General features: G+C 33.3%; 1 protein-coding gene across 3 annotated transcripts; it reads right to left on the minus strand.

The window, feature by feature from the left end:
* Positions 1-7,361: 7,361 nt before the first annotated feature.
* Positions 7,362-23,798, minus strand: LOC137830953 (long chain acyl-CoA synthetase 8-like). Of its 3 annotated transcripts, none has more exons than XM_068638384.1 (12): positions 23,413-23,798; positions 22,379-22,950; positions 22,190-22,270; positions 21,810-22,076; positions 20,991-21,122; positions 20,736-20,909; positions 10,377-10,606; positions 9,925-10,042; positions 9,028-9,159; positions 8,767-8,901; positions 8,459-8,665; positions 7,362-7,724 (listed from the first exon to the last, which is right to left on the minus strand). In XM_068638384.1, exons 2-12 carry the CDS (start codon positions 22,907-22,909, stop codon positions 7,560-7,562), a joined length of 2,172 nt encoding a protein of 723 aa, XP_068494485.1. In that variant the 5' UTR covers positions 22,910-22,950; positions 23,413-23,798; the 3' UTR covers positions 7,362-7,559. The 3 variants fall into 3 exon arrangements, with proteins under 3 accessions (XP_068494485.1, XP_068494487.1, XP_068494486.1); XM_068638386.1 differs by lacking the exon at positions 23,413-23,798 and adding an exon at positions 23,269-23,410; XM_068638385.1 differs by lacking the exon at positions 23,413-23,798 and adding an exon at positions 23,202-23,408.
* Positions 23,799-24,116: the final 318 nt, after the last annotated feature.

Genomic DNA, 24,116 nt, shown 5'->3' on the forward strand with positions numbered 1-24,116 from the left:
AATTAATTCTGCAGTACTAGTCTAGCTCAGGCTAGAATTGCTCGCCCAAGCTAAAACAACACCGAATGATCTAGCCTAAGCTAGATTGGCTCGCTTGAACTAAACTTGATTAAATAAATTCTGGAACAAAGTTAAAACAGGGGCGGTGAAAAAGAAGTGACGATTATAGGGAGAAATTAGTGAGAGGAAGAGAAGAAGACTATGATCTCAGGAGAAGAATCTGCTCAGATCAGTCCTTCTTATGCAAATCAAATTAAGAATGAAGATTGGAGGAACTATCATGAGTGGCTAAGTGTTTTCCAACGAAATTTAATGTAATCTACTTTGTTCAAATGTATTTTGGTGATACATATATATATATATATATATATATAATATTTTATTTTCTACTTGTTCTTGGTATTTTTGTTTCATGTTTGTTGCTTAATTCTATCTGATCAATTAAGTCTTGATTTTGATCCTTATATTTAACATAAAAGTATTTAAATATTTTTAAGAATTTGAAATAGACGAAAATACTTGATAACTTGTAATGCTAGGAATAAAATGCAAGTTATTAATTGCATCATAATTTTGTTCATAAAGCTAAATGATTTGTTAGATATATGAGGAATCAGTGTTTGATAAATCATTTTATGAATTTCATCTGTGAGGAATCAAGGTGAATGACTTTAAATTAAGCATCAAGGATAACTATTTTTTAGTATTATATATTGTATTATTCTGAAATACATATAATTGAGATAAAATTAATTCAATCCCAAGTATTTTTATCTATATTTGATAAGTTAGTTTTGTTACTTGTTGAATCAAATCGTAAACTTTGAGTTATTTCTGGTAAAAGTGATGATTTGGTTATGAACAAGTTTCTACAGTTATTTCCTATATCTGATAAGTTTTATAATAGAACTTCTTAATTAGAATTGTTCCTTGTGGGTATCGACTAAGTAATCAAAAACTAGATTACAAACACACAACCACCAAAGAAGTGATATTGATCCCCTCAAGAACACACACTTCCTTTGGCACACAATTACACCACAGATCAGAACACCCTCTGACTCTGTGAACACCAGTAATTACAGAATTACAAATAAAGAAAGACATATGATTGATCACACCTGGTACAAATCAAATCAAAGTACACTACAAGTCCTACTTCACTCTTAAAGAAATATCCAAAGCTTTAAGCAATCTTGGAGAAAACTTGATTTCACAAACTGATCTTGTAAAATTCATGCTAGGAGTGTAAAACAAAACATTTATACTCCAATTAGCATTTGAAAACATTTATTATAAAAGCCAAATCAGTTTCAAATCATTCAAAGTAGATTTAACCAACTTAACAAAATTCTATTCAGACAGTTAAAAAAGTAGTCGGTTGTTTTGTCGAAATTGTAGAACATGGAAGCTTTCATGATTCAAATCTGTGTTGAAGGTTGAAGTTGTGCTGCTTTTGGTTTATCTTAGTCTAGGGTGTTTAGAATTCTTGTAAAGATCATTCCTAGTCCCTTGCACAAGCTGGTTTAATCTATTTTAAAAGAGAAAAGTATTTTTCTAAGCAAGAGAAAAACAATCGGTTGAAACCATGATATAATCGGTTGTTTGTCACTTAGCTTGATTGAAGGTTTTCAAAACTATTTTTGACTTGGTTAACTAATTATCTAACCAATTCAACCGGTTAAAACGACATTTTAACCGGTTGATTGTCACATTTCATAACAGCTTTTCAAAATCCTGTTGGATCTGTTTTCAGTTGGATTAAAACTGTTTTAGCTCATGATTGACTGCCTAGAACGGCTAGTTTTAAGAGCTATAAATATGGCTTCTCTTTGTATCTTTAAAAAAAATAAAATATATACACAAGAAAGTGAGATTGAAATTATTTTTGAGAAAAGATTCAAATCAAAGTTTTGCAAGATTGCTAAGTAGTTGTGCATTGATTCAAGGTTTGATCTGAGGAGCTCTGTGATCCCTGTAATTTGTTCCTTTCTTATTCTTGTAAAAGTTTCTTTTTTTGTAATTGTGAAGTGTGTAAAACTGTAAGGTTAGAGGGTGTTCTGACAAAGGTTGTGTGAAGGCAAAGAGGGTGAGTGGTTCTTTTGGTATCAAGATCACCTCTTTGTGGCTTTGAGGTTGTGTAATTTGTAATTGATTACTAGTGGAAACCCAGTGGTTGATCTAGGAGCTGGATGTAGCTCAGGGTTGAGTGAACCAGTATAAATTGGTTGTGTAATCTCTATCTCTCTCACTCCTTATAAACTATTTGATTTAATTTTGTTTTTGTTGTTGCCATAAACAACCGGTTAAAACAAAGTTTCAACCGATTGAAATTCTGCAAACAATTTTAATTACATTGTTTGATTGGCTTCCTTGATTACTTCTTCTGTGATTGTTGTTAAAACTTCATTCTTATCCAATCTTTTCGAAAATCTTTTGACAAACACTTCATCTCCCCTCTTGTTTAAGTCATTAATTCTAAAAGAAATAACTGATTGAATTGGTTTGACAACAAATTCAATCAAATTCAAATTTGCCAAAACCGGTTTCAAAAACCTTAAGTATGAAACAACCAATTGAAACGATAAAACAACTTATTATTTTTCTGCTCCTTCATAAAACACTTTTTTTAACAAGATTTGAATTAAACCAGCTTTGGATGAATGAATTAACAAATTCAAACTACCCCGGAACACACCCAACTAAGCTACAATCGGCCTTCAAGAGATTTGGAATCATCAAAGCTCTTCTTCAACAAGGTACAATTTGCTAAATCATTCCATGAACGCTCATAGTGGTTCACCCTTGTCTTATCTTTTATTGACCAAAGCTATAAATATTATATGTTGCGTTCAGTTGGTTGTGAATTGGGTGCCAAATTTAGCTAACAAAGTTTTGAAGTTATCCACTAAATCAGATAGAAGTTGAATGAACCAACTAAGTGCTCATTCTTTAAGAGAGGCAGGAAAAACCTTACACCATATTGATTTATTTGTGGTGTAAAGATTCATCTGCGTTTCGTAAACATTCATATGTTTATCCAGATCTATGGTGTCATCATAGAGTTTGATGTTCAAAACCTTCCATTTAGGAGGGAGTTGTGCTTCTGTTATTTCTTTAGTGAATGGATGTCCCTTCAAGTCATCCTCCTCCTCAATGACATGAGTATGTTCGGTATGTTGTCTGGACGACTAACGAATTTGAGTCCGGATAATAGTTGTCTTCATTATCGACATGCATACCCATTTAGTTGTGTCTCAATTCTTTATTTTGTTCTTTGAGGAGGCACACCTCCTTTTCATTCTTCTTCAATCTTCTCTTCTTTTTGGTCGTTGTTTGCAACATGTCTTATTGAAAGCATTGTTGCTTGTTGTGATCCTATCTGGCCAAATCTAGCACGTATCAGTGTTAGTTGATTTCTAAGATAGTTACCCTAATTTCTCGAGACATTACTCAAATTTGATGGGGTGTGACCCTGATTCTTAAGGAGTCTCCGCACTGCCTTAACTACTGCTATTTATATAATTGTACTTCAAATATGCTTTCAATCAGTCGGTTAATCACCGAGACTGAGTAACGTGGCTTGTTCAAACAATTCACTAAAGCTTGAGATTGAGTTTTCATGACTCATCACACCGAATTTGAGTAGCCACTAAAACCCTAAAAAATGCTAAATGTCAAATCGAAAAAAACCAACTTAATATGACTTTGTTTCTACACCAAACCTTCATAAATTTGTTTTTGATTTATTTATGGTTGTTTTCGATTAATACGGCTCAAAATCCTTCTGATCCAAATTTTATGATTTTTTACATTGTTTAAGTGCAAAACCAACTCAGACTGACTTGGTTTCTCATCAAACCTTCCCAACACCATTTTTTACTCATTTGTGGTGTTTTCTATACTAAAAAATTTATGATTTTTCACACGAAATTTACTTAAAGTTGCAAATCAACTTAGGATTACATTATTTTCTCACCAAACCTTTCAATTATATTCCTATAAATAAACAAAAAAAATATTAAGGTCGAAATTTCATAACTCCTTGACCTAAATCTTACTAGTCACCAAAATCACAAAAATTTGTTAAGTGACAAACCAACCCAAATCAACTCATGATGAATTTTTTTTCATCAAACCTTGTCAAATTATTTTTTATCCATTTGTGGATGTTTTTGACTAATTTCCAATCCAAATTTCATGATTATTTGAACAAAAATTGCCTAAGTGCGAAACTAGCTCAAAATAACTTGCTTTTTCTTCCAACATCATTGTTTTTTATTAATATTGCAAAAAATAAAAAACTTCTGCTAAAAATTTCATGATTTTTTGCATAAAAAATTTTAAGTTGCAAACCAACTCACGATTATTTAATTTTTCCACCAAACATACTAAACATAATTTTTATAAAGAGACCTAAAAAAACTTCAGGTTGAAATTTCATGACCATGACTAGTCACCAAAACTACTAAAATTGACTAACTCATGACTTTGTTTTTTTACTAAACCTTTCCAAAATTATTTTTTATCCATTTGTGGTTATTTCTCACCAATTGAAGTCAAAATCCTTTTAGTCAAGATTTCATGATTTTTTTAATGAATTTGACTAAGTGTAAAACCAACTTAAAATGACTTGATTTTTTACCAAACCTTCTCAACATGATTTTTTTTTACCCATTTGTAATTATTTCTTATAATACGACTAAAAAATCTTATGGTCAAAATTTCATTATTATTCGAACTAAACTTACTTAAGTTGCAAACAACAATTCATTAGTTTTCCCACCAAATTTTTCAAACATATTTTCAAGGAAGAGGGCTAAAAAAGTTAAGGTAAAAATTTAATTATTCATTGCATTGAACCCAACTAGTCACCCAAATCACTAAAATTTGTTAAGTGACAAATCAACTCAATTGACTTTGTTTCTAAACCTTTTCAAAATCATTTTTATCTTTGTGGTTATTTCCATAAATAATAGTTCAAATACTTATGGTCAAAATTTCATGATTCTTTGCAAAAAAAAATTCTAAAAACAAATGGTTTTCCACCAAATATTTTTAATGTTATTTTTTATCCATTTGTGTTTGTTTCTTATTAATACAACTAAAAAGCTTTTGGTGAAAATTTCATTATTTTTCGCACAAAAATTACCTAAGTTACAAGTTACAAACTAACTGATGATTACTTACTTTTCCACCAAACCTTCCAGACATATTTTTCATAATAAGGGCTAAAACGGACTGTGGATTATGTGAACGGACCTAAACAGGCCAACAAGTTAAAATAGACAATCCGTTATGTGTTTATTTCAACGAACCACGAGCCGGTCCGCACGGCTCCCCCACTTTAACACCCGTATTTATCTCAGGTTTAAAAATTTATGAAAATTTGGTATGCTTAAAATTTTAATCTAAATTCCCTACATTTTCAGAATATTTTATTTAAATAAATCAATTCAAAAATTTAAATATTAATTATTAATTAGGGTAGATATTTCAAATTTTACCATACCCAATACACAACACTTTGGTCGGTCGAGAAAAGTCGAAAGTTGTGACCTATAAAACTCATACACTTCTCTTAAATGATATGTCGATGTTAGATAATCATATCAAACACCAACATTTGTATGATACTTGTAGGACATGTAATTCAAAAAGTGTTTGTTGGATTTTTGAAAATTCTAGTACAATTCTAACGCAATTTTAAAAAGAAAAAATACATTAATTTTTTAAAAACTCAAATTTATTGTATAATTTTTGTTATGATTATAAAAATAAAAAACAAATCATTTTGAATCAGTCATGAAAAACATCTTTATGCTCCAAAAAATAATCTGAAACATACTTATACACATAAATATTTATTGTCAATTTATATAATTTATAATTATATAATATATAAATATTTATTATCAATTTATATAATTTATAATTATATAATATTTAAATATGTGTCTATGTGTCCTATATTTTAGAAATTATACGTATCTTCATGTTCGTGTCGTATCATTATCCGTGTCAGTACATAGATTGTGACTACTAACTATCAAAACAAAAAAATTATTTGAAATAAAAGAAACTAATTTTATAAACTAAAATAATTAATTATTATATTAATTAAATTATAAATTATTTTAAAAATTCAAAAAATTATTAATATTTAAAATAATTTTTAAATTAATATCTAACCATTAACTATTAATATTAGCTATTAATATTTTATTAATTTTTATTAATTTTTTTTAAAATAATTTAAAATATAAATTTAAATTAATTTTTATTAATCATTTAAGACTAATTTAATATTAAAACGTAATTAAAATCTTAATAACTAATTAAAAATTATTTTATAATTTTTATTGATAATAAAAACTACTATAAATATTAATTTTTTATTTATTTTTAAAATAATATTTAATTTAATTAATATAATAATTAGTTATATTTTTTAAAAATTTAATTATTAAATATATGTATTGAGAGGGACTTTTCTTCCGAGTCTTAAAAAAATATCAGATTTACTGTTGATGCAGATCTAGAGTTATTCTAAAAATCTGTTTTATTCAATTGTTGTTTGATACAATTTTATTTATACGATATATATCCCTCATTTTTCTATCTTTTTCTTGTATTCTCTCAAGAGAAATATATCTCTGAGTTTTGCTTATAATTTAGATGTTCATTTGGTGCTTAATGGACCCATATTAATTCTTAATTAATCTATTCCCTATCTTATTGTAAAATAAAATAATATTACTACTTGATAATGTAGAAATAGTACAATGTAAAGATCAAGGACATATGTCATAAAATATATTTATGTATCATAATCTAATAAAAAATAAATATCTATTATGAAATTTCTAATAAAATAGTTTTGGAATCATATCGTCTGTTAAATTGATTATTAAAGTTGAAATGATCAAAGTTGAAGAACTCTTATAAAACAAGATGTTTACTGCAGTACAACAAGGTTAACTTATTTCATCTTGTTGTGCTCTTTCAAACTCTTACATAAAAAAACGAGTTATTTTTAAGCTAAATAAGCTTATTCATAATCTAGTTATAAAACCTTCCCATATAGTTTTTCTAATAAATTTTTATTTTAAGCTAATTTCAAATAAGTTCTTTCGATCATATTATTTCTGTCAAAAGTTATTCTCAAAGAGTTTTCAGTTTGACTATATTGGACTTATGGATCATAAAAAATAATAAAATAAAACATAAATATTTATGTTAAATATAAGTTATAATTCATAAATATTTTTAACATAATCTTATTTTAGTTTTTTTAAATATAAAAATTATTTTATAAAATGAATTAGGACAAAAAATAATATAATTGAATTGAGACACACTTGTTCATCTCACTAAGTGGCATGAATTAATGTTGACATCCAAGTAATATGTGGAGTATGATTTTATTATGTCACATAAGTTATATAATTTCTATTTTAAAGGCAAAATGAGATTATTGAAAAAAAGATAGATGTGACATGTTACATACATTGAACATTCAACAACCAAGAAACTGAAGAGAGGTTAGACACACCATTTCATGCATAGAGCTTCTGAAGATCATCTTTGAATTTGGCTTTCAGCTGCTCTCTCTTTATCTTGAGAGCAGCAGTGACTAATCCAGATTCAGGAGTCCATGGATCCGCCAGCAACTTGATCTTTGCAGGGATTTCAGATTTCTCCAGCTTTGCAGCTTTTCCAACCTGAAGATAACAAATCAAGGAAATGAGACATCAACTATGCAGCATATACAATGGCTATAGATTGACCAAAGGCCACCTCCTCTACGATTTGGCAAGGCAATAATTGTAATGATAAATTGGCTAATTTGGGTTTTTTGGTACTCTACTATACCTCCTTGTCTTAGTTTGAATTTTTATTCAGTGCTAGGTTGTGTTCCTTTTTGTTGCATGGATTTTGGTTTGGTCCCATATTTTGTATTCCTCTATTTTCTCTTTTATGTTATGTTTCATGTGATGAAAGATGATGGGTGGATTTTGAGGTGTTAGCCTAGTGATAACTAGCATGAGTTTTTATAAAAGAAAGAGATTCACCCATCACTATGATTAGTAACAAAACAAAATGTCTAACAAAAGAACCAAATCAGAAGCCTTTCTAGCCCACCACTAACATCAACAACGATGGCAAACAACAATGGTGACAGCGGTTAATGGAGCAGCCAGAACCGAGCTCCCAAGATCAGGAGCTATGTAAGACAATAAAAAATTATTTTATTGATATCAATCACATCAATTATATTCTCATAATCTCCATTTGCAATAATCAAAACCTTTAAAAAAAAGGAAGTAAAGATATGTTGAAATGAATAGGAAGATTCTCAAGATATGTTTTTCCTAATTACTAGATATATTGAGAATATTTTTTATGCTAATAGTATGCTATTTACAACAGATATCTATAGATACCTAACACTAACCTTGGAAATAGCCTGCAGAACCTCCTTGACAGTTTCAGGCTTGTTACACAGATCAGGAAAATCTTGGTAATCTATACCAGCTTGTTGGGCCCACTTCTCTAGAGACTGTTGTGAAGCAACAACTAGAGCCACACAGTAATTGTGAAAGGGATCTGCATAAACCATCATATTGTCTGCATAATCACATGATGATAGTGCTGCCTCAACCTACAATTAAGTCACAATGTAAGGCCAGAAAAAAGTTATTGTGGATCTTGTGTCAGTATTTCATCCAGATACCAGAATGAACAATGTATAGTTTGAGTTACCTTTCCAAGAGATATATATTCTCCATGTTGAAGTTTGACAATATCTTTCTTCCTATCTATGATTTCAAGACACCCATCAGGATGAAATTGCCCAATATCGCCAGTATAAAACCAGCGCATACCTTTCTCATCAACCTGTAATACGTTCAAAAACCAAAAAATGTAATGTGGCTTAGTATAATGCTAAAACAGATTCAAGAGTAGTTAAGGAAAATTAAAAAGGAAAAATGACAAGAATACAACTTAAAGTTTGGAAATTACCTTGAACACTTCTTTAGTTTTTTCTTCATTCTTAAAGTAACCCGCTGTTACGCTAAATCCTCCAACTACAATCTCTCCCCTTGGCATTGGTTTATCTGATGTCAGATACCCTCCTTCTTTCCAAGAAATAAGCTATACAACCACATTAATAGAGAAATCAAGTCCCACCATGTAAGACCTTCTACGTTGCACCAACTCTAGAGTTCTAAAACATACAGATTATGAGATATTTTTATATTATTCATCAATGTTTTTAAAACCAGACCATTCCTCCATTAAATTAGTCAAGGCACTAGTTTAGGCTTTAATGGTTCAACCAGGGTCTAACCAGCACTAAAAAAACATTTTAATGATTAAAAATGCACAATAATATTAAAAAATACAATATCACAATTTTATAATGCAAATAAAACATATATTTATATGTTTGTAAATTGTAACATTTAAAATACATATAAAAGTTTAATAAGAAAAAGCTTATCATACGTAAATTGAAGTTTCAATAATAATAACAAGTTTATATATAGAGTAAGAATGAAAATGGCTAATATTTTAGATTTATTTTTTTAAAGGAAAAAAATTGTGATGTATTCCTTTTTTTGTTGACCAAGTTCGACACTGGTCGTTTTCACCAGCTTGATATTGATCTTGTGCTTCACCGGTTTTACATCACAACAAGAGACCAATTCTCAATCGAGCCAGCATGTCTGATCTCATAACCATGTTTCTCATACGTTACTAACTTCTTACTATTGATGTTTAGTGAGACTTATCACCCACAAGCATTAAACCATAAGAATTAATGGCCATTACCATAAAGCAATGCAATATGTATGAATGAATAGTACTTGGAAGTTCATTGCACTGTTTTTTTGGTTGAAGGGACATATGGCATACCTTAATGTAGCAACAAGGAAGTGGTGGACCAACACGTCCCACACTGTAGTCATCCCACTCGGAGAACGCAGCCCCAGCAAATGTTTCAGTCAAGCCATATCCTTGCCCAATAGGAGCCCTATCAACAACTCAATAAGTACATGTTGTTAGTGTATATTGGTTAAAGTTAAGGGTGGATAGATGGATGGGTTTTGTTAGATTGTATAACTTTTCACCAAGAAAATGTTCATTCCATAATATTCATGCAAGTAGAAAATACAAATAGATATATATTATCTTACATTTGCTATTTAGATAGAATTTCGCTTTGAAGTGAATCTAACATGCAAACTATGCATAGCTTTATCCACCTAGAATAGAGGTGTATGAATACACATGCAAGGACACATACATATTCAAATACCAGTTAGTTGCAACAAAGTATTATGTAGTATAAAAATGGGAACCATTACCCCATGCAGATATTGATGAAATATTGTGAATCTCCAGATAAAGGAGCTCCCCCACAAAGCATAAATCGGAGCTGGCCTCCAAGTACAGAACGAATTTGTTTAAAGACAATGGTATCCCACACCAACTTTTCCAATCCCCAAGCCCCAAGCCAACTTCCTTTCACAGAAGCCAGTCGGCGCTTGTAAGCAAAATGGAAAAGATTCTTCACAAGGCCCCCTTTTTGCTCAACCTACATACGGTGTATGAAATGGTGAGGAAGAGAAACAACCATTCAGCAAATAGTTTAATTAAAAGCATTTAACAACAGTAAGAGCTGAAAAAGTTGATGTGAGTGTGTAGACAAATGATAAGCACCTAGCGCGCGTATATATATAAGTGGAAAGAAATAGATGAAATATATTCTGAGATATCTTACAAATGTGATTACAGTCTCTATTTATAGACTGTTTTACAACCTAATTAAAGAAAGAAATAATAGGCAATGAAAGCCAGAAATAATGAGTGTTTAAAGCTGTACAAATCAAATAAAATCAAATCACTAACAAATTTGTCCTAATAAATGTAAAATGGAATCTGCACTTAATTATAACATAATTCTCCTGATTATGCAACATTCCCCCTCAAGTTGGTGAATGTATATCTATCATTCCCAACTTGCAAGTAAGATCTTCAAATTGTTTTGTGGGAAGTCCCTTAGTAAACATATCTGCCAATTGGAGTCTTGAAGGGATGTACTCAATGGCTATAAGACCATCATCCAACTTCTCTTTAATAAAGTGTCGGTCTATCTCTACGTGCTTTGTTCGATCATGTTAAACCGGATTGTGTGCAATACTGATAGCAGACTTATTATCACATGCCAAACCCATAGGAGCTTCATATTTTATTTTTAGTTCATCAAGTATGATCTTCATCCATAAGAGTTCACACACCCCTTGAGTCATGGCTCTAAATTCTGCCTCTGCACTTGATCTTGCAACTACATTTTGCTTTTTTTTGCTCCTCCATGTCACCAGATTTCCACCCAAGAACATGCAGTAGCCTGTGGTGGATCTCCTATCAACAATCGATCCTGCATAGTCAGCATCAGTATATACTTTCATGGATAAGTTTTCCCCCTTTTTGAATAGCAATCATTTTCCTGGAGGGGCTTTTAAGTACTGAATAATTTTATCTACTGCCTGCAAGTGTCTTTCTCTTGGATCATGCATAAATTGACTAACCACACTAACTGCATAGGCTATATCTGGCCTAGTGTGTGAAAGATAAATGAGTTTTCCCACAAGTCTTTGATATTGTGTCTTCTCCACTTTTGGGTTTTCCTCATCATTCCCAATCCTATGATTTTGCTCTATTGGCACTCCAGTGGGCTTACAACCCAACTTACCAATCTTTTTTAGAAGATCAAGGATGTATTTCCTTTGAGAAATAAAGATGTCCTGTCTCGAGTAAGCAACCTCTATCCCAAGGAAGTACTTCAGCTTCCCAAGATCCTTCATTTCAAATTGAGCAGCTAGTCTCTCCCTCAAATTTTGTTTTTCAATCTCATCATCACCTGTAATAATCATATCATCTACATAGACCAAAAGTAGAGTGAGTTTACCATTCTGAGAATGTTTTATAAACAGAGTATGGTCACCTTAGCTTTGTCGGTACCCCAAAGATACCATAGCTTGAGTAAACCTTCCAAACCAAGCACGAGGTGATTGTTTAAGACCATATAGGGCCTTCTTAGCCTTATTCCCTTCATTAACAATACCATAACCAGGTGGAATCTCCATGTATACTTCTTCCTCCAAGCTTCCATGCAAGAAGGCATTTTTAACATCAAATTGATGCATTGCCCAACCAAAGTGTGCCGCCAGGGAGAGAATAATCCTGACGGTACTCATTTTTGCCACTGGAGCAAAAGTCTCCTCATAATCGATTCCATAGGTTTGAGTGTACCCTTTTGCAACCAACCTTGCTTTATACCGATCCAATGTGCCATCAGTCTTATACTTAACTGTGTATATCCCCTACAACCCACTGCTTTCTTATCTTTTGGTCTCTCTACAATCTCCCAAGTCTCATTCCTTTCTAACGCGCTCATTTCTTCATTCATGGCTCGAATCCAGTTCTCATCTTTTAAGGCTTCTTGTACTGATGTAAGGATTTTGATAGAATCAATAGCTGAAAGAAAACTATGGTGCTACATAGAAAATTTTTCTGTAGACACAAATTGGGATATAGGATATTTGGCACAAGATCTTTTTTCTTTTCTCAAGGCAATAGGTAAATCATTTAGGTTAGGTTCAAAAGCAGTATTTAAGGTGTCCTCAAGAGTCTCACTGGTATGAGTTCTTACCTCCGGTTCAGACAATTGAAGTTGTTGTTCGACCAGGAAGGGTTCTTGTTGCCTTCGCTAATATTGTTTTCCAAAATATTTGTCTTCATTATTCTTCTCTGGTAATGATGTTGGTGCAGGGTCTTTGTCATCCTCCCTAAGAACGAAATCCTGCAACAAAGGAAAAGGTGGCAACTCAAGGTCCTCAGCTTCTTGAATACTCTCCCCCTAAAGCTGAGAACTAGGAAAGAAAGACTCTGTTTCATGGAAGGTGACATCTTTAGAAATATAAACTTTACGACTTTGAAGATGATAACATTTGTACCCCTTTTTGTTGGGGACATAACCGATGAAGACACATTTGATGGCACGAGGATCTAACTTACCCCGATAAGGACTATGAACATGGACAAAAGCAGGACGACCAAAAACACGATTCTGAAGACTATTCAACATGGGAATAGAAGGATAGAATGTGGTCATAACCTGCTCTAGAACCCGAGAGGGTAATCTATTAATCAAATAAGTGGTAGTCAAGACTGCTTCCCCCAGTAAGATGTAGGAACAAATGTTTGGAAAAGTAAAGCTCGAGTAACCTCAAGGAGATGACGATTTTTCCTTTCAGCAACCCCATTTTGTTGAGGAGTGTCCACACAGGTTAATTCAACAACTCCATTTTCCTCAAGGAACTTGGAAAGGTTTTGGTTCACATATTCTCTTCCATTATCAAAACGCAATCTCTTAATTGGACTTTCAAATTGTGTTTGAATCATTCTGTAAAACTTTACAAACAAGTGAAAAACTTCAGACTTATCTTTGATGAGGAATATCCAAGTAACCCGAGTACAATCATCAATAAACGAAACAAACCATTTTGCACCCGAGATATTAGGAATAAGTGAAGGGCCCCATACATCTGAATGAATAAGATCAAAAGGTTTAGAACTTTTATTACCATTGGGAGGAAAAGTTGTCCGATGGTGTTTAGCAAACTGACAAACATCACAATGAAATGACTCAGCAGACACTTTTGTAAATAAAACAAGAAATAAGGACTTTAAGGTACTAAATGGAGGATGACCAAGACGTCTGTGTTGAAGCCATATCTGAGAGGATGACCAAGATTCACGACCTTGCTGAAGATTAGAAGTGTGTGCCTGTAGTCTAGCACCTTTTTTACTTTCTTCATGCTGTAAATAATATAACCCGCCCTGCTCTTTAGCAATTCCAATAGTCTTCCCCATGGCAAAATCCTGAAAAACACAATGGGAAGGGAAAAATACCACTGCACAATTTAAATCTTGAGTAATCTTTTGAATAGACAAGAGGTTATTGGATAGTTTGGGAACATGAAGCACATTTTTTAAAGGAAATGAAGGTTGAAGGTGAATGTTACCACGACCATTAATGGGGGTAGTGGAACCATTAGCAACAGTAATATATGGCTTATCGGATAAAGTAGTGTAGGATGAAAAAGAAGAGGAATGAGGTGTCATATGATCAGTAGCACCAGAATCTATAATCCAGATATTTTCAGTACTAGAAGCATTAAAGGATAAAAAACTAGAACTCTTACCACTCATAGTAAAGGAACAATAGCTAGATGGCTTATTAAGGGAGTCCATGAGAGTTCAAAACCAACTGAGTTTTTCAGATTGGCAAAATTTGATCCTGTTCACAGACAAAAAAAAATCCGTCGGATTTCCGGTAGCGGTTTCCGGCGAGCAGTGGCAGTTCCGGCGAGCAGTGCAGTTTCCGGCGAGTGACGGCAGTGGTGGTCGGTGGTGGTGGTCGGCGGTGGTCAATGGCGGTGGCAGTAACGGTCAATGGTGCAAGGTGATGGTGGTGGTCAATGGAGAAAGGATAAGGAAAATAGAAAGTTGCAGCAATGAAGGCGGTCAAAAAAAAAAAATAATTGCAGCAATGAAGGCTGTCAAGGAAAATGATTACAGCAATGAAGGCTAAAAAAAATTGCGGAAGCAGAGTCTCCTAGATCAAGAGCTCTGATATCGAGTGGAAAGAAATAGATAAAATATATTTCTGAAATATCTTACAAATGTGATTACAGTCTCTATTTATAGACTGTTTTACAACCTAATTAAAGAAAGAAATAATAGGCAATGAAAGCCAGAAATAATGAGTGTTTAAAGCTGTACAAATCAAATCACTAACAAATCTGTCCTAATAAATATAAAATGGAATCTGCACTTAATTATAACATAATTCTCCTGATTATGCAACAATATACCTATGAAAATAATGTAAATAATTAAAACAAAATCAATCATTTTGTCAATAACATCTTTTGTTGCCATAACTTCCTCCATCAAGAACTTTACTCTGATCTCCTGGGCCATAATTTGAAACTAAATCAAACATTCTCCTAAATGCTTTGCTTCTTGATACATTAAATGGTATGAGCTTACTGCCTTCTTTTTATAAATATTTCTATTTGCTGCTCTCACCCTACTCTTCAGTCCTCTTTCTTTTCTTCAGTTTCTACATCAGCATCCTCAATATCAAACCTTGATTTTTCATTAATCTTTGCTGCAAACCCACAACAACCTCAAACTTCTTTTTACTGCTTCAGTCACACTTTTGCAAGCAATTGCATCCTTTTTGAGTCCCACGAAGTGGTGCTTCCAGCGATAAACCCCTCCTGTTATAGTCTTTTGGAAAAATTTGCATTGAATTTTTCTTGGATCTCCATTAAGACATGCTCCATGCTTCCAAGCCATGTCTATTCTACTGCCCAAAGCATTTTTTACCACATTTTTAGAGTGAACATTTTGTGAGAAGGAACTGTCAGCAGCAACATCACTAGCGGGAGGGTTAGAAGCCCAAATTCCCAAAGCCATCATAACGTAATGGTGCTTCTGCGTTTTATTTTGTAAATCAGTATAAGTTTCTAAATGATGAGACACAATGACACCAAGGAGATGGAAAAGCAGAAACTAAAGAAACCACACACGAATGGAAAAATGAAAAAAAAAATGCAGTAGATGAAAGAGAAACGAAACGGAAACCAACACCACATACCGCATCTTATTGGAACAACACGCAAATGACCACACCCAAATAGAAGAAGATGAAGACCACGCACAAAGTTGAAAATGAAAGAGTTGAAGACCCAAGCCATTTATTTGTATGTGAAGGTATGTGAAGAAGAGGGGAAGTCATTCTTTTATTGGGCTTGAAACAAAAAAAAACCGCTGACTCAAAACGACGATTCTTTGTTTTTTCGATATTCAACAACAATCCCACCCATCTCACATTGTTATGATCATATGTAGGCACAAGAACAAACATAAGGTTCGAAATCATGGATCTTCCACAATCTAACTCTCCATTTTGACTATGTTGAGCATTTTATATTACTCGATGTAGGACTCAAACACACCTTAATATCCAAGTCCCTATCATTCCTTTAGAGTCAACATCTCAAAACCCACATTTTAGAACACTCAACTTCTTTATTAATCTAAACCCTACACTCAGTATCCTTTTTCAACATATTGACAACCAACTCCGGTACCAATTGATAAACACCCAAACACTTGAGAACCCACCCCTAAAAGCTTGATGTGAAAATTAAGAATCCCATAAAATTGAAGTCCCTATCATGAAGAGAGTCTAACTCGATACCAGTCTATTAGGTGAGAGTTTCATGGCTTATGTATCACATCAAGTAGTTTACTCGGTTTGCACCTTTTGGGAAATATGAAAAGAGTAAAATACCAAGAGATCTCCATAAACTAACTACAAGAAAACCATACAAGTAAACTTGAAGCAACAAATTTGAGGGTACTTCTCACTAATACATTATTTGTCTAGCACATTCCTACCAAATGTGAAACTTCAATTCATGCTTTTACTCCAAAAATATCCTCCAATAGACACTCAAGTTCATAAATTGATGCTAGTATATTCTAGATGCATCTACATAAGGAAAAAATCTTGTTGGATGTAGGTGAGTACAATTAAATACAAGGTAGATGGGACATTAGAAAGGTACAAGACAAGGGTTAGTATCTTTAAACTTTTTCACCTATTGCAAAATGAATATTATCAGAATTTATTGTCTTTAGCAACTAATTATAGATGGAGTTTGCAGCAATATGATGTCACAAATAGCTTTCATGACAATCTTGAGGAAGAAATTTACATGGAGGTCTGTTAGGTTACACATAGAGGAGGAGGAGGAGTTAGTTAGAATTAGAATAGTCATGAGTTTGTTATTTGATTAGCTAGTTAGATATAAATAAGAAAGAAGGAGAGGGGGAGGGGAGTGTGTAATATTTTTGTAGATTGAGCTTTAGCTCTTTGTGAAGGGGAAACTCTTGGAGGAGAGAGTGCTCTCCTATTTCTTGTTCTTTTCTTTCTATTCAATAAAAACCTTTCTTTTTCTTCTCTTTATAATTCTTGGATCCTAACAAATTGGTCTGACCTGCCGGATCTGAACAAGAGAGATTGTTAGGATACACAAAGAGGATGGAACAGAGGACCGCTGAATTGGAGGAGTTGACCAGCAAACAAGGAAGATGGATTTCGGAAATGAGAGCATACATTATTGGGTTGAAGCTTGACCTGAAAGAAATAAAAGAAATGTTGCGGGACATCAAGAAAGGGGACAGAATGTCTGAGGGAGGAAAGAAATTTGTTAGAGCGGACACAATGTTCTTGAAGGAAAGCCTTCTGGACTTGAAAGAAATTAAAGAATTGTTGTGGGACATCAAGAAAGGGGACAAAATCTCGGAGGGAGGAGAGAAATATGTTAATGATGAAGAGAAGAGGATCCAAGATGTTGGAGAAGGTTCAGATATGAAGAATCACATTCTCTGCAGCGAAGAAAAAACCAAAAATGAAGTGAGATTTGCAAGAGAAACTGAAATGATAAGGGCAGAAGGGGATGCATCAATAAAGAAAGTGAAGACTATGTGCTGTAATGATCTTTTTCTTGAGAGGCCAATTATAGAGCTATCCAGTAAGAAATTTGAAGGTGGAGATGCAACCAAGCATCATTTTTTCAAAAATTCAGATTTACTTCATAAGCATAAGAAATCATTGTGGAATCAAGATTTCATAATGAAGGTGGCTAGAACATCAATGACCTCAGAATCTTGGAATTTCAACTTACTGGGTGCAAAGACTTTTATACAAAACCCCCACTCATTCCCACCACCACCTAAGCCTCCAGACCTGAATTTGCATGCAGTAGCCAATGGGTTCCCTCCCTAAGATAGACAATATCACAAAATACTTCCAGGAAGCGTAGATAAAGATCATGGTGTTGAAGATGAGCCACAGAGAAAAGGTTCCACTGTTCCAACCTTGAGGACAAGGTTGTTTTCTGGAAGAGTGTATTGTTAGGTTACACATAGAGGAGGAGGAGTTAGTTAGAATTAGAATAGTCATGAGTTTGTTATTTGATTTGCTAGTTAGATATAAATAAGAAAGAAGGAGAGGGGGAGGGGAGTGTGTAATATTTTTGTGGATTGAGCTTTAGCTCTTTGTGAAGGGGAAACCCTTGGAGGAGAGAGTGCTCTCCTATTTCTTGTTCTTTTCTTCTCTTTATAATTCTTGGATCCTAACAAGGTCCCACCTGGGTTTAAAGCCAAGGAGGGAAAGGTGTGTGAACTACGAAAGACACTATATGGATTGAAACAATCTCCTAGAGTATGGTTTGACAAGTTTACTACTATAATGAAGACCATGGGATACAAGCAAAGCCAAGGTAACCATACACTGTTTATTAAGCATTCAGCTTCAGGGGGAGTTATTACACCAATTGTCTATGGAAATGATGTGGTTCTAAGTGGAAATGATGTGGTTCTAAGTGGAAACGATTAGGTAGGAATGGAAGCCTTAAAAAATGTTTGATAACAAAATTTGAAATTAATGAGTTAGGCAGATTGAAATATTTCTTGGGCATTGAAGTGGCTCCCATCATGGTATTTTCATCTCCCAACAAAACTATGTGCTGGATATATTGACTGAAACTGGTAAATTAAACTAGTAGAGCCAGTTAATGAACAAAATCACAAATTTGGGGAATCAATTGAAGATGTAGCTTTGGATAGACAATCTTATCAAAGGCTGATCAGGAAATTGATTTACCTGTCTCACACTAGGCCCAACATTACCTATGTTATAGGGGTTGTAAGTCAGCTCATGCATAATCCAAAGGAGACTCGTCTCATAGTTGTTCATCGCATTCTACAATACTTGAAAGGAACCCCTGGAAAAGGAACTCTATTTACAAATGGGAATGAGATGATCTTAGAAGCCTACAACTGACTATATAGGTTCTATAGATGACAGAAGATCTACCTCCGAATATTGCACTTCTCTTGGAGGAAATTTAGTCACTTGGAGGAGCAAGAAACAGGTAAGATCAAGTGCAGAGGCAGAGTTTAGAGCCATGGCCTTAGGGATTTGTGAAATACTATTGCTAAAGATAATTTTAGAAGACCTAAAGATTGATTGGAAGAAGCCTATGAGCTTATATTGTGATAACAAGTTAGAAATAAAAATTGCACATAATTCAGTACAACGTGATAGAACTAAGCATGTTGAAGTAGACACACATTTCATAAGGAGAAATTGGATAATGGGACAATGTCTACACCATTTGAATCATTTGGAAATCAACTTGCACATGCCAACTTGAGGGGGAGTGTCAGAATCCCTTTATTAATGCTGCAGATAATATTTCCTTGTATAGTTTTAATTACACAATTAAGAGATTTAATTACATTTCATAATTAGGAGGATTAATTGGCTAACAATATATTCTGTATTTATTGTACACGCTCATTGATCCTGAATTATAGGGATAGATTATATCCATCATAAATTAGGATTTTTCATTATTAAGTTTTAGTATTCTATAAAGAGCATAGCTCCTCTATGAATATCATCAGAAACAGTTTTTCTGAAACAAAACTCTTTCGGAAACAGCAGAGTGCCAACATAGTTTTCAAGAGGCTCTAGATACCACAGTTTTCAAGAGGCTCTAGATACCATGTTAAATTATAAGAAAAAGAAAAATATTAAGCTAAAATTGGGTGTTTCTATGACAAGACAACACAAGTGATTAATTTATATTGAGAAAAAAAATCAATACAATATATAGATGAAATTCGATATCCTCCAATAACAAAGACATGATCCTAGAATAATACAAATATGATCCTGATATTTCTAATTATAAAGATGTGATCCTGGTATCTGTAATTATATCCACATTTCTGTAATTAACTATTATGTCTTCCTTTGATGCTTCCAAGCAACTACTCCTTTTGTCCTAACAAAATTAAATCTAAAGGTGAGAGGAAGATAAAAGAAATAGAAAAACCATTTGGAAATAGTTCAATTTAAATTGATTTATTGAAAACTTAGTTTAATATATCAACAGAATTATTTTATTCATGTGGCGGCTTAATGAAAAAGAATATGTTGTTGGTACTCCCTGCCATGCCCATACAGACCTCCATTATGAAAACATAAACAAACCTCTGCAATATTTATATTAAAAATATAATTCAATTTCAAATACAAGCCTAACATATTCATGAATTTAGCCACTAGCTCCTGGATGTTCTTAGGTCAAATTCCATTTCTATCCCTTTTACCCTTTCAAGTTGAGAAAAAAGGAAGAGCACACTCATTTTGTGTAGCTATACCGTCAATGCAAAATGGTTGGAGCCCAAAATTAATATTCAACCCAGCTGCACCAAACGAATCCATTCATCCTCTTTGCTTAATGCAATATGAGAGCAGAAATGGCATTTAACCACAAAACATCCATGAGCTAAATTTGAGGTAAAAAACAATGAAGCACAGCTGTATTCTCAAGTTACCTATTAAAAAAAAATTCAACCTATTTACTTTGTAAACATAAGGGAATTTTATGAAGGTTTCCATAACAAAGGAGCTATCTCTGTTGCAGACACAGAATAGAAAGGACGGAGCATAAGTAACAATATGTATGAAAGAAAGTGCCCATGTAGAGCATTGGTCTGATTCACACCTTTTTTACAACTCCATCTCGAATACGATCAAGAATAGCAGGTACTGCTGTCAATAGTGTGGGCTTCAACACAGTGGCATCTCCCTTGGTTCCTTTCTTGATTTTATTAGATGTGTCAGTCATAGTCAGCGGAGAGCTGTAACCAATTGCACAACCTGCAGCCAGCATTACAGACTGGACAACCACAATAAGTTAGTCTTGGGGATAATACCATCAACTACTTCAACAGTTAGAAGAAGGCTAAGAAGAAATCACCTCTGCTGCCATTTCAAAAACATGAGCAAGGGGCAAGTATGCCAGGTACACATCCTTGCTACCTAGATTTGGAATCACTGTCATAACCGCTGCTGTAGTGGCTACAATGTTCCCATGAGTAATCATAACACCCTGAATGATTAAAAAAATATCAACGCTCAAAATCAAAGCTAAATAAACACACTGACCTGTTGGGGATACTCTTAATGTTAGCAGACTAGAAATTTCTAATCATATCTGCAGAATGACTTAATATGGTTATTGGTTATAATTTACCACCTAAAAACATGTTCATAATAAAGTCATACCAAGATCTAAAATCGCATTTCGATTAGAGATAAGCACCTTTCATAGCGTATAGGCGGGTAAGCACATTTCATAGCGTATAGGCGGGTAAGCACCTTTCATAGCGTATAGGCGGGGTAAGCACCTTTCATAGTGTATAGGCGGGTAAGCACATTTCATAGTGTATAGGCGGGTAAGCACATTTCATAGTGTATAGGCGGGTAAGCACATTTCATAGTGTATAGGCGGGTAAGCACATTTCATAGTGTATAGGCGGGTAAGCACATTTCATAGTGTATAGGTGGATGCAACCTCACCATTTAGATTTAGTTTTGTAAAGTTGAATTAGGCTTAAAATTCACTTCTTAATACAAGTCAATACTCTAACTACTTATGCTTCCTGACTACATTAGTTAACAGGCATGACATTTAATAACCAGTCTGGACAAAACATTTTGCAAGAACGCAGCAAATCACAAATATCAGACACAGAAAGAGACCACACCTACAACAATAGTTGAAGAAGAAACAAACCTTTGGCAGACCTGTACTTCCACTTGTGTACATGATAACTGCTGTATCATTCTTAGAAGGCAGGTTTGGCTCAACAGGATTTTCTTTCCCAAGTTTCTCAACTTCACCAAAAGATGCAATTGTCCAACCACTCGAACTTCCTGAGGAAGAATCTTCTTTCTCATCATCTTCAAAGTAAATAACATTTTGTATAGATGTTAGTCTTGATTTTATTGCATCCAACTTCTTCAACTGCTTGGAGTCACAGATCAGAGTAGATACTTCAGTCTGTCCACATTCCAAAGCTTCAAGTGAGAACATGCCCATCACTTTTAGTCACTAGATTCATCAACTATTGTCGCCTAATTTTTAAAATTATGCAAGAGATGATAATTTCCTACCTCATTTAGTGAGTGGATCAGGGCATCCTCTCCTAGAGAAGCATAAATAGTAACAACTGTTACACTCTGCCTGAAGCAACCCTGAAGTTCAGCAAACAAAGATTTTCATTAAAATTTGTGAATTCAGAACTGTTAAGCCAAAAGGTAATGGAATGAGACATGGAAATAACACAAATAAAGCAAATTTACCTGAAGGGCAATGAGCCACTCAGCCCTTGTATCAGAGAAAATGGCAACACGGCTATCTATAAGATGACCTAACTTAAGAAGACCAGATGCAAAATTGGACACACGAGCAAATACCTCTCCATAGGTTTCCCATTCATAGTCTCCTAAATGAACTTTCTCAAACTTCCTGCCATCACTAGATGAAACAAACTCCCTTTGTATTAGTTTTCTTGTTCCAAGAAATTGATTTCGGGTATATTTATCACATGATTGCTCAAACAGATGAGCCATGGTTGGAGCCCCTTTCCAAGGAACTTCAACCAACTCAGTTTTTCTAGCATTACGTATTGCAAAACCTGCCTCGCCACTAACTTCTACAGGCACACCTCTTATTTTTCCTTTTTTCTTTGCGAAGAACAAAGCTGAAAACAAAACAGGAACAAGGATGCTTATGACTATAGCTGCCAGAGCTCCACATTCTCCATGATCTTTCCATATGTCACTGATATTTAGACTTTTTAACCACGAGGAACTACCCTTTGAATCAACCATCCTTCAGTGGTCCTTCTTAAGCACAACACAATCTTGATTACCTGAAAAAGATGAAAGAAAGCATTGACACAATTTCTTTGTTTTTCTTATTAATTAAGAAATTCAAGACAGGGAAAACGCTTTATATGGAACCCTCTTCGGCTAAATAAGAAAACAATACTGATTTCGACCATTCTACACCAAAAATACTTTATTTTTTACACCTAAAAGAAAAACATATTTCGACCAAAACAACATAAAAAAATGATCAAAACCCAAAGAAGAAGAAGAAGAGGGCAAGAAAATCAATTACTGTAGCATTAAAAAGATAAACCAAGATTCAAACAAGTTCAGCATCAACTCCTAGAACAACTACTCACATCAACCCCACAAGAAATTCAAGGCAAAGTATAGAACGCAACAATTTTACAAACCAATTACACCATAACAAGAATTCAACAACCCCATAAAAGAAATTGAAAAAGGAGAAAAGAAAAGATGTTCATCGAACAAAAACAATATACCTCTTTCTCGGTAGGATGAAATGTTTTGTGTGAGTGTTTTTCTCTCTATTTTAGTAAAGGCATAATATTAAGTCTAAGGAGTGTTTCTCTCTCTAAATTTTAAGCATACAGTGCTGGCATCACACATGTACAATGTAAGACTCTACACGACACCTGTAGCATGACGAGGTTAAGATAAAGTACAATATTAATAGTATTTTTTATAATTTGTTATTGATAAAAATGTTATTTTAGTGTAAATTTGTAGAAATGATTTCTGATAATTGAAAAAACAACTCTCGTCATCAAAATTCAATTGGATTAATTTCTTAATAAAAAATTCTTGTAAAATCTTCAGTTCCAAACGTTCTTATTGATTCGGTTTCGTAGAAAATCAGAAAAAGTACAATTGTACATGTATAGGCTTTGCGATTTATGAATTCATTTTAGCGCTGAAAATAAGGTTGATTCTATGTTGGAAGTTCTTACCGCGCCATACCTATTATTTTCTAAAATTATTTTTATTTTAGATTTAAACATCTAAAATTTTAAAAATATGATTTTAAAGTTAAAATTTCGTTTCAGAAAAAAATCTAAAATAAAAAAGATATATTTTGAAAAAAAAAATCCAAAATTTAAAAATCTATTCCAGAAATCTAAATCTGAAATATTTTTTAAAAAAATATTTTAGAAATATTTTTTTATCTGCAATCTTCTTTTATTTA

This window comes from Phaseolus vulgaris, chromosome 6 (genome assembly GCF_000499845.2).
Source record: "Phaseolus vulgaris cultivar G19833 chromosome 6, P. vulgaris v2.0, whole genome shotgun sequence".
Taxonomy (NCBI): Eukaryota; Viridiplantae; Streptophyta; class Magnoliopsida; order Fabales; family Fabaceae; genus Phaseolus; species Phaseolus vulgaris.

What these genes read in the sequence shown, in the direction of transcription:
- LOC137830953 (XM_068638384.1), bottom strand. Translation starts at nt 22,909, where the DNA reads ATGGTTGATTCAAAGGGTAGTTCCTCGTGGTTAAAAAGTCTAAATATC. An exon ending in GAAGTACAGGTCTGCCAAAG is followed by an intron (nt 21,123 to 21,809) that starts GTTTGTTTCTTC and finishes TTAATCATTCAG; the next exon opens with GGTGTTATGATTACTCATGG. An exon ending in TTTTTGAAATGGCAGCAGAG is followed by an intron (nt 20,910 to 20,990) that starts GTGATTTCTTCT and finishes GTGGTTGTCCAG; the next exon opens with TCTGTAATGCTGGCTGCAGG.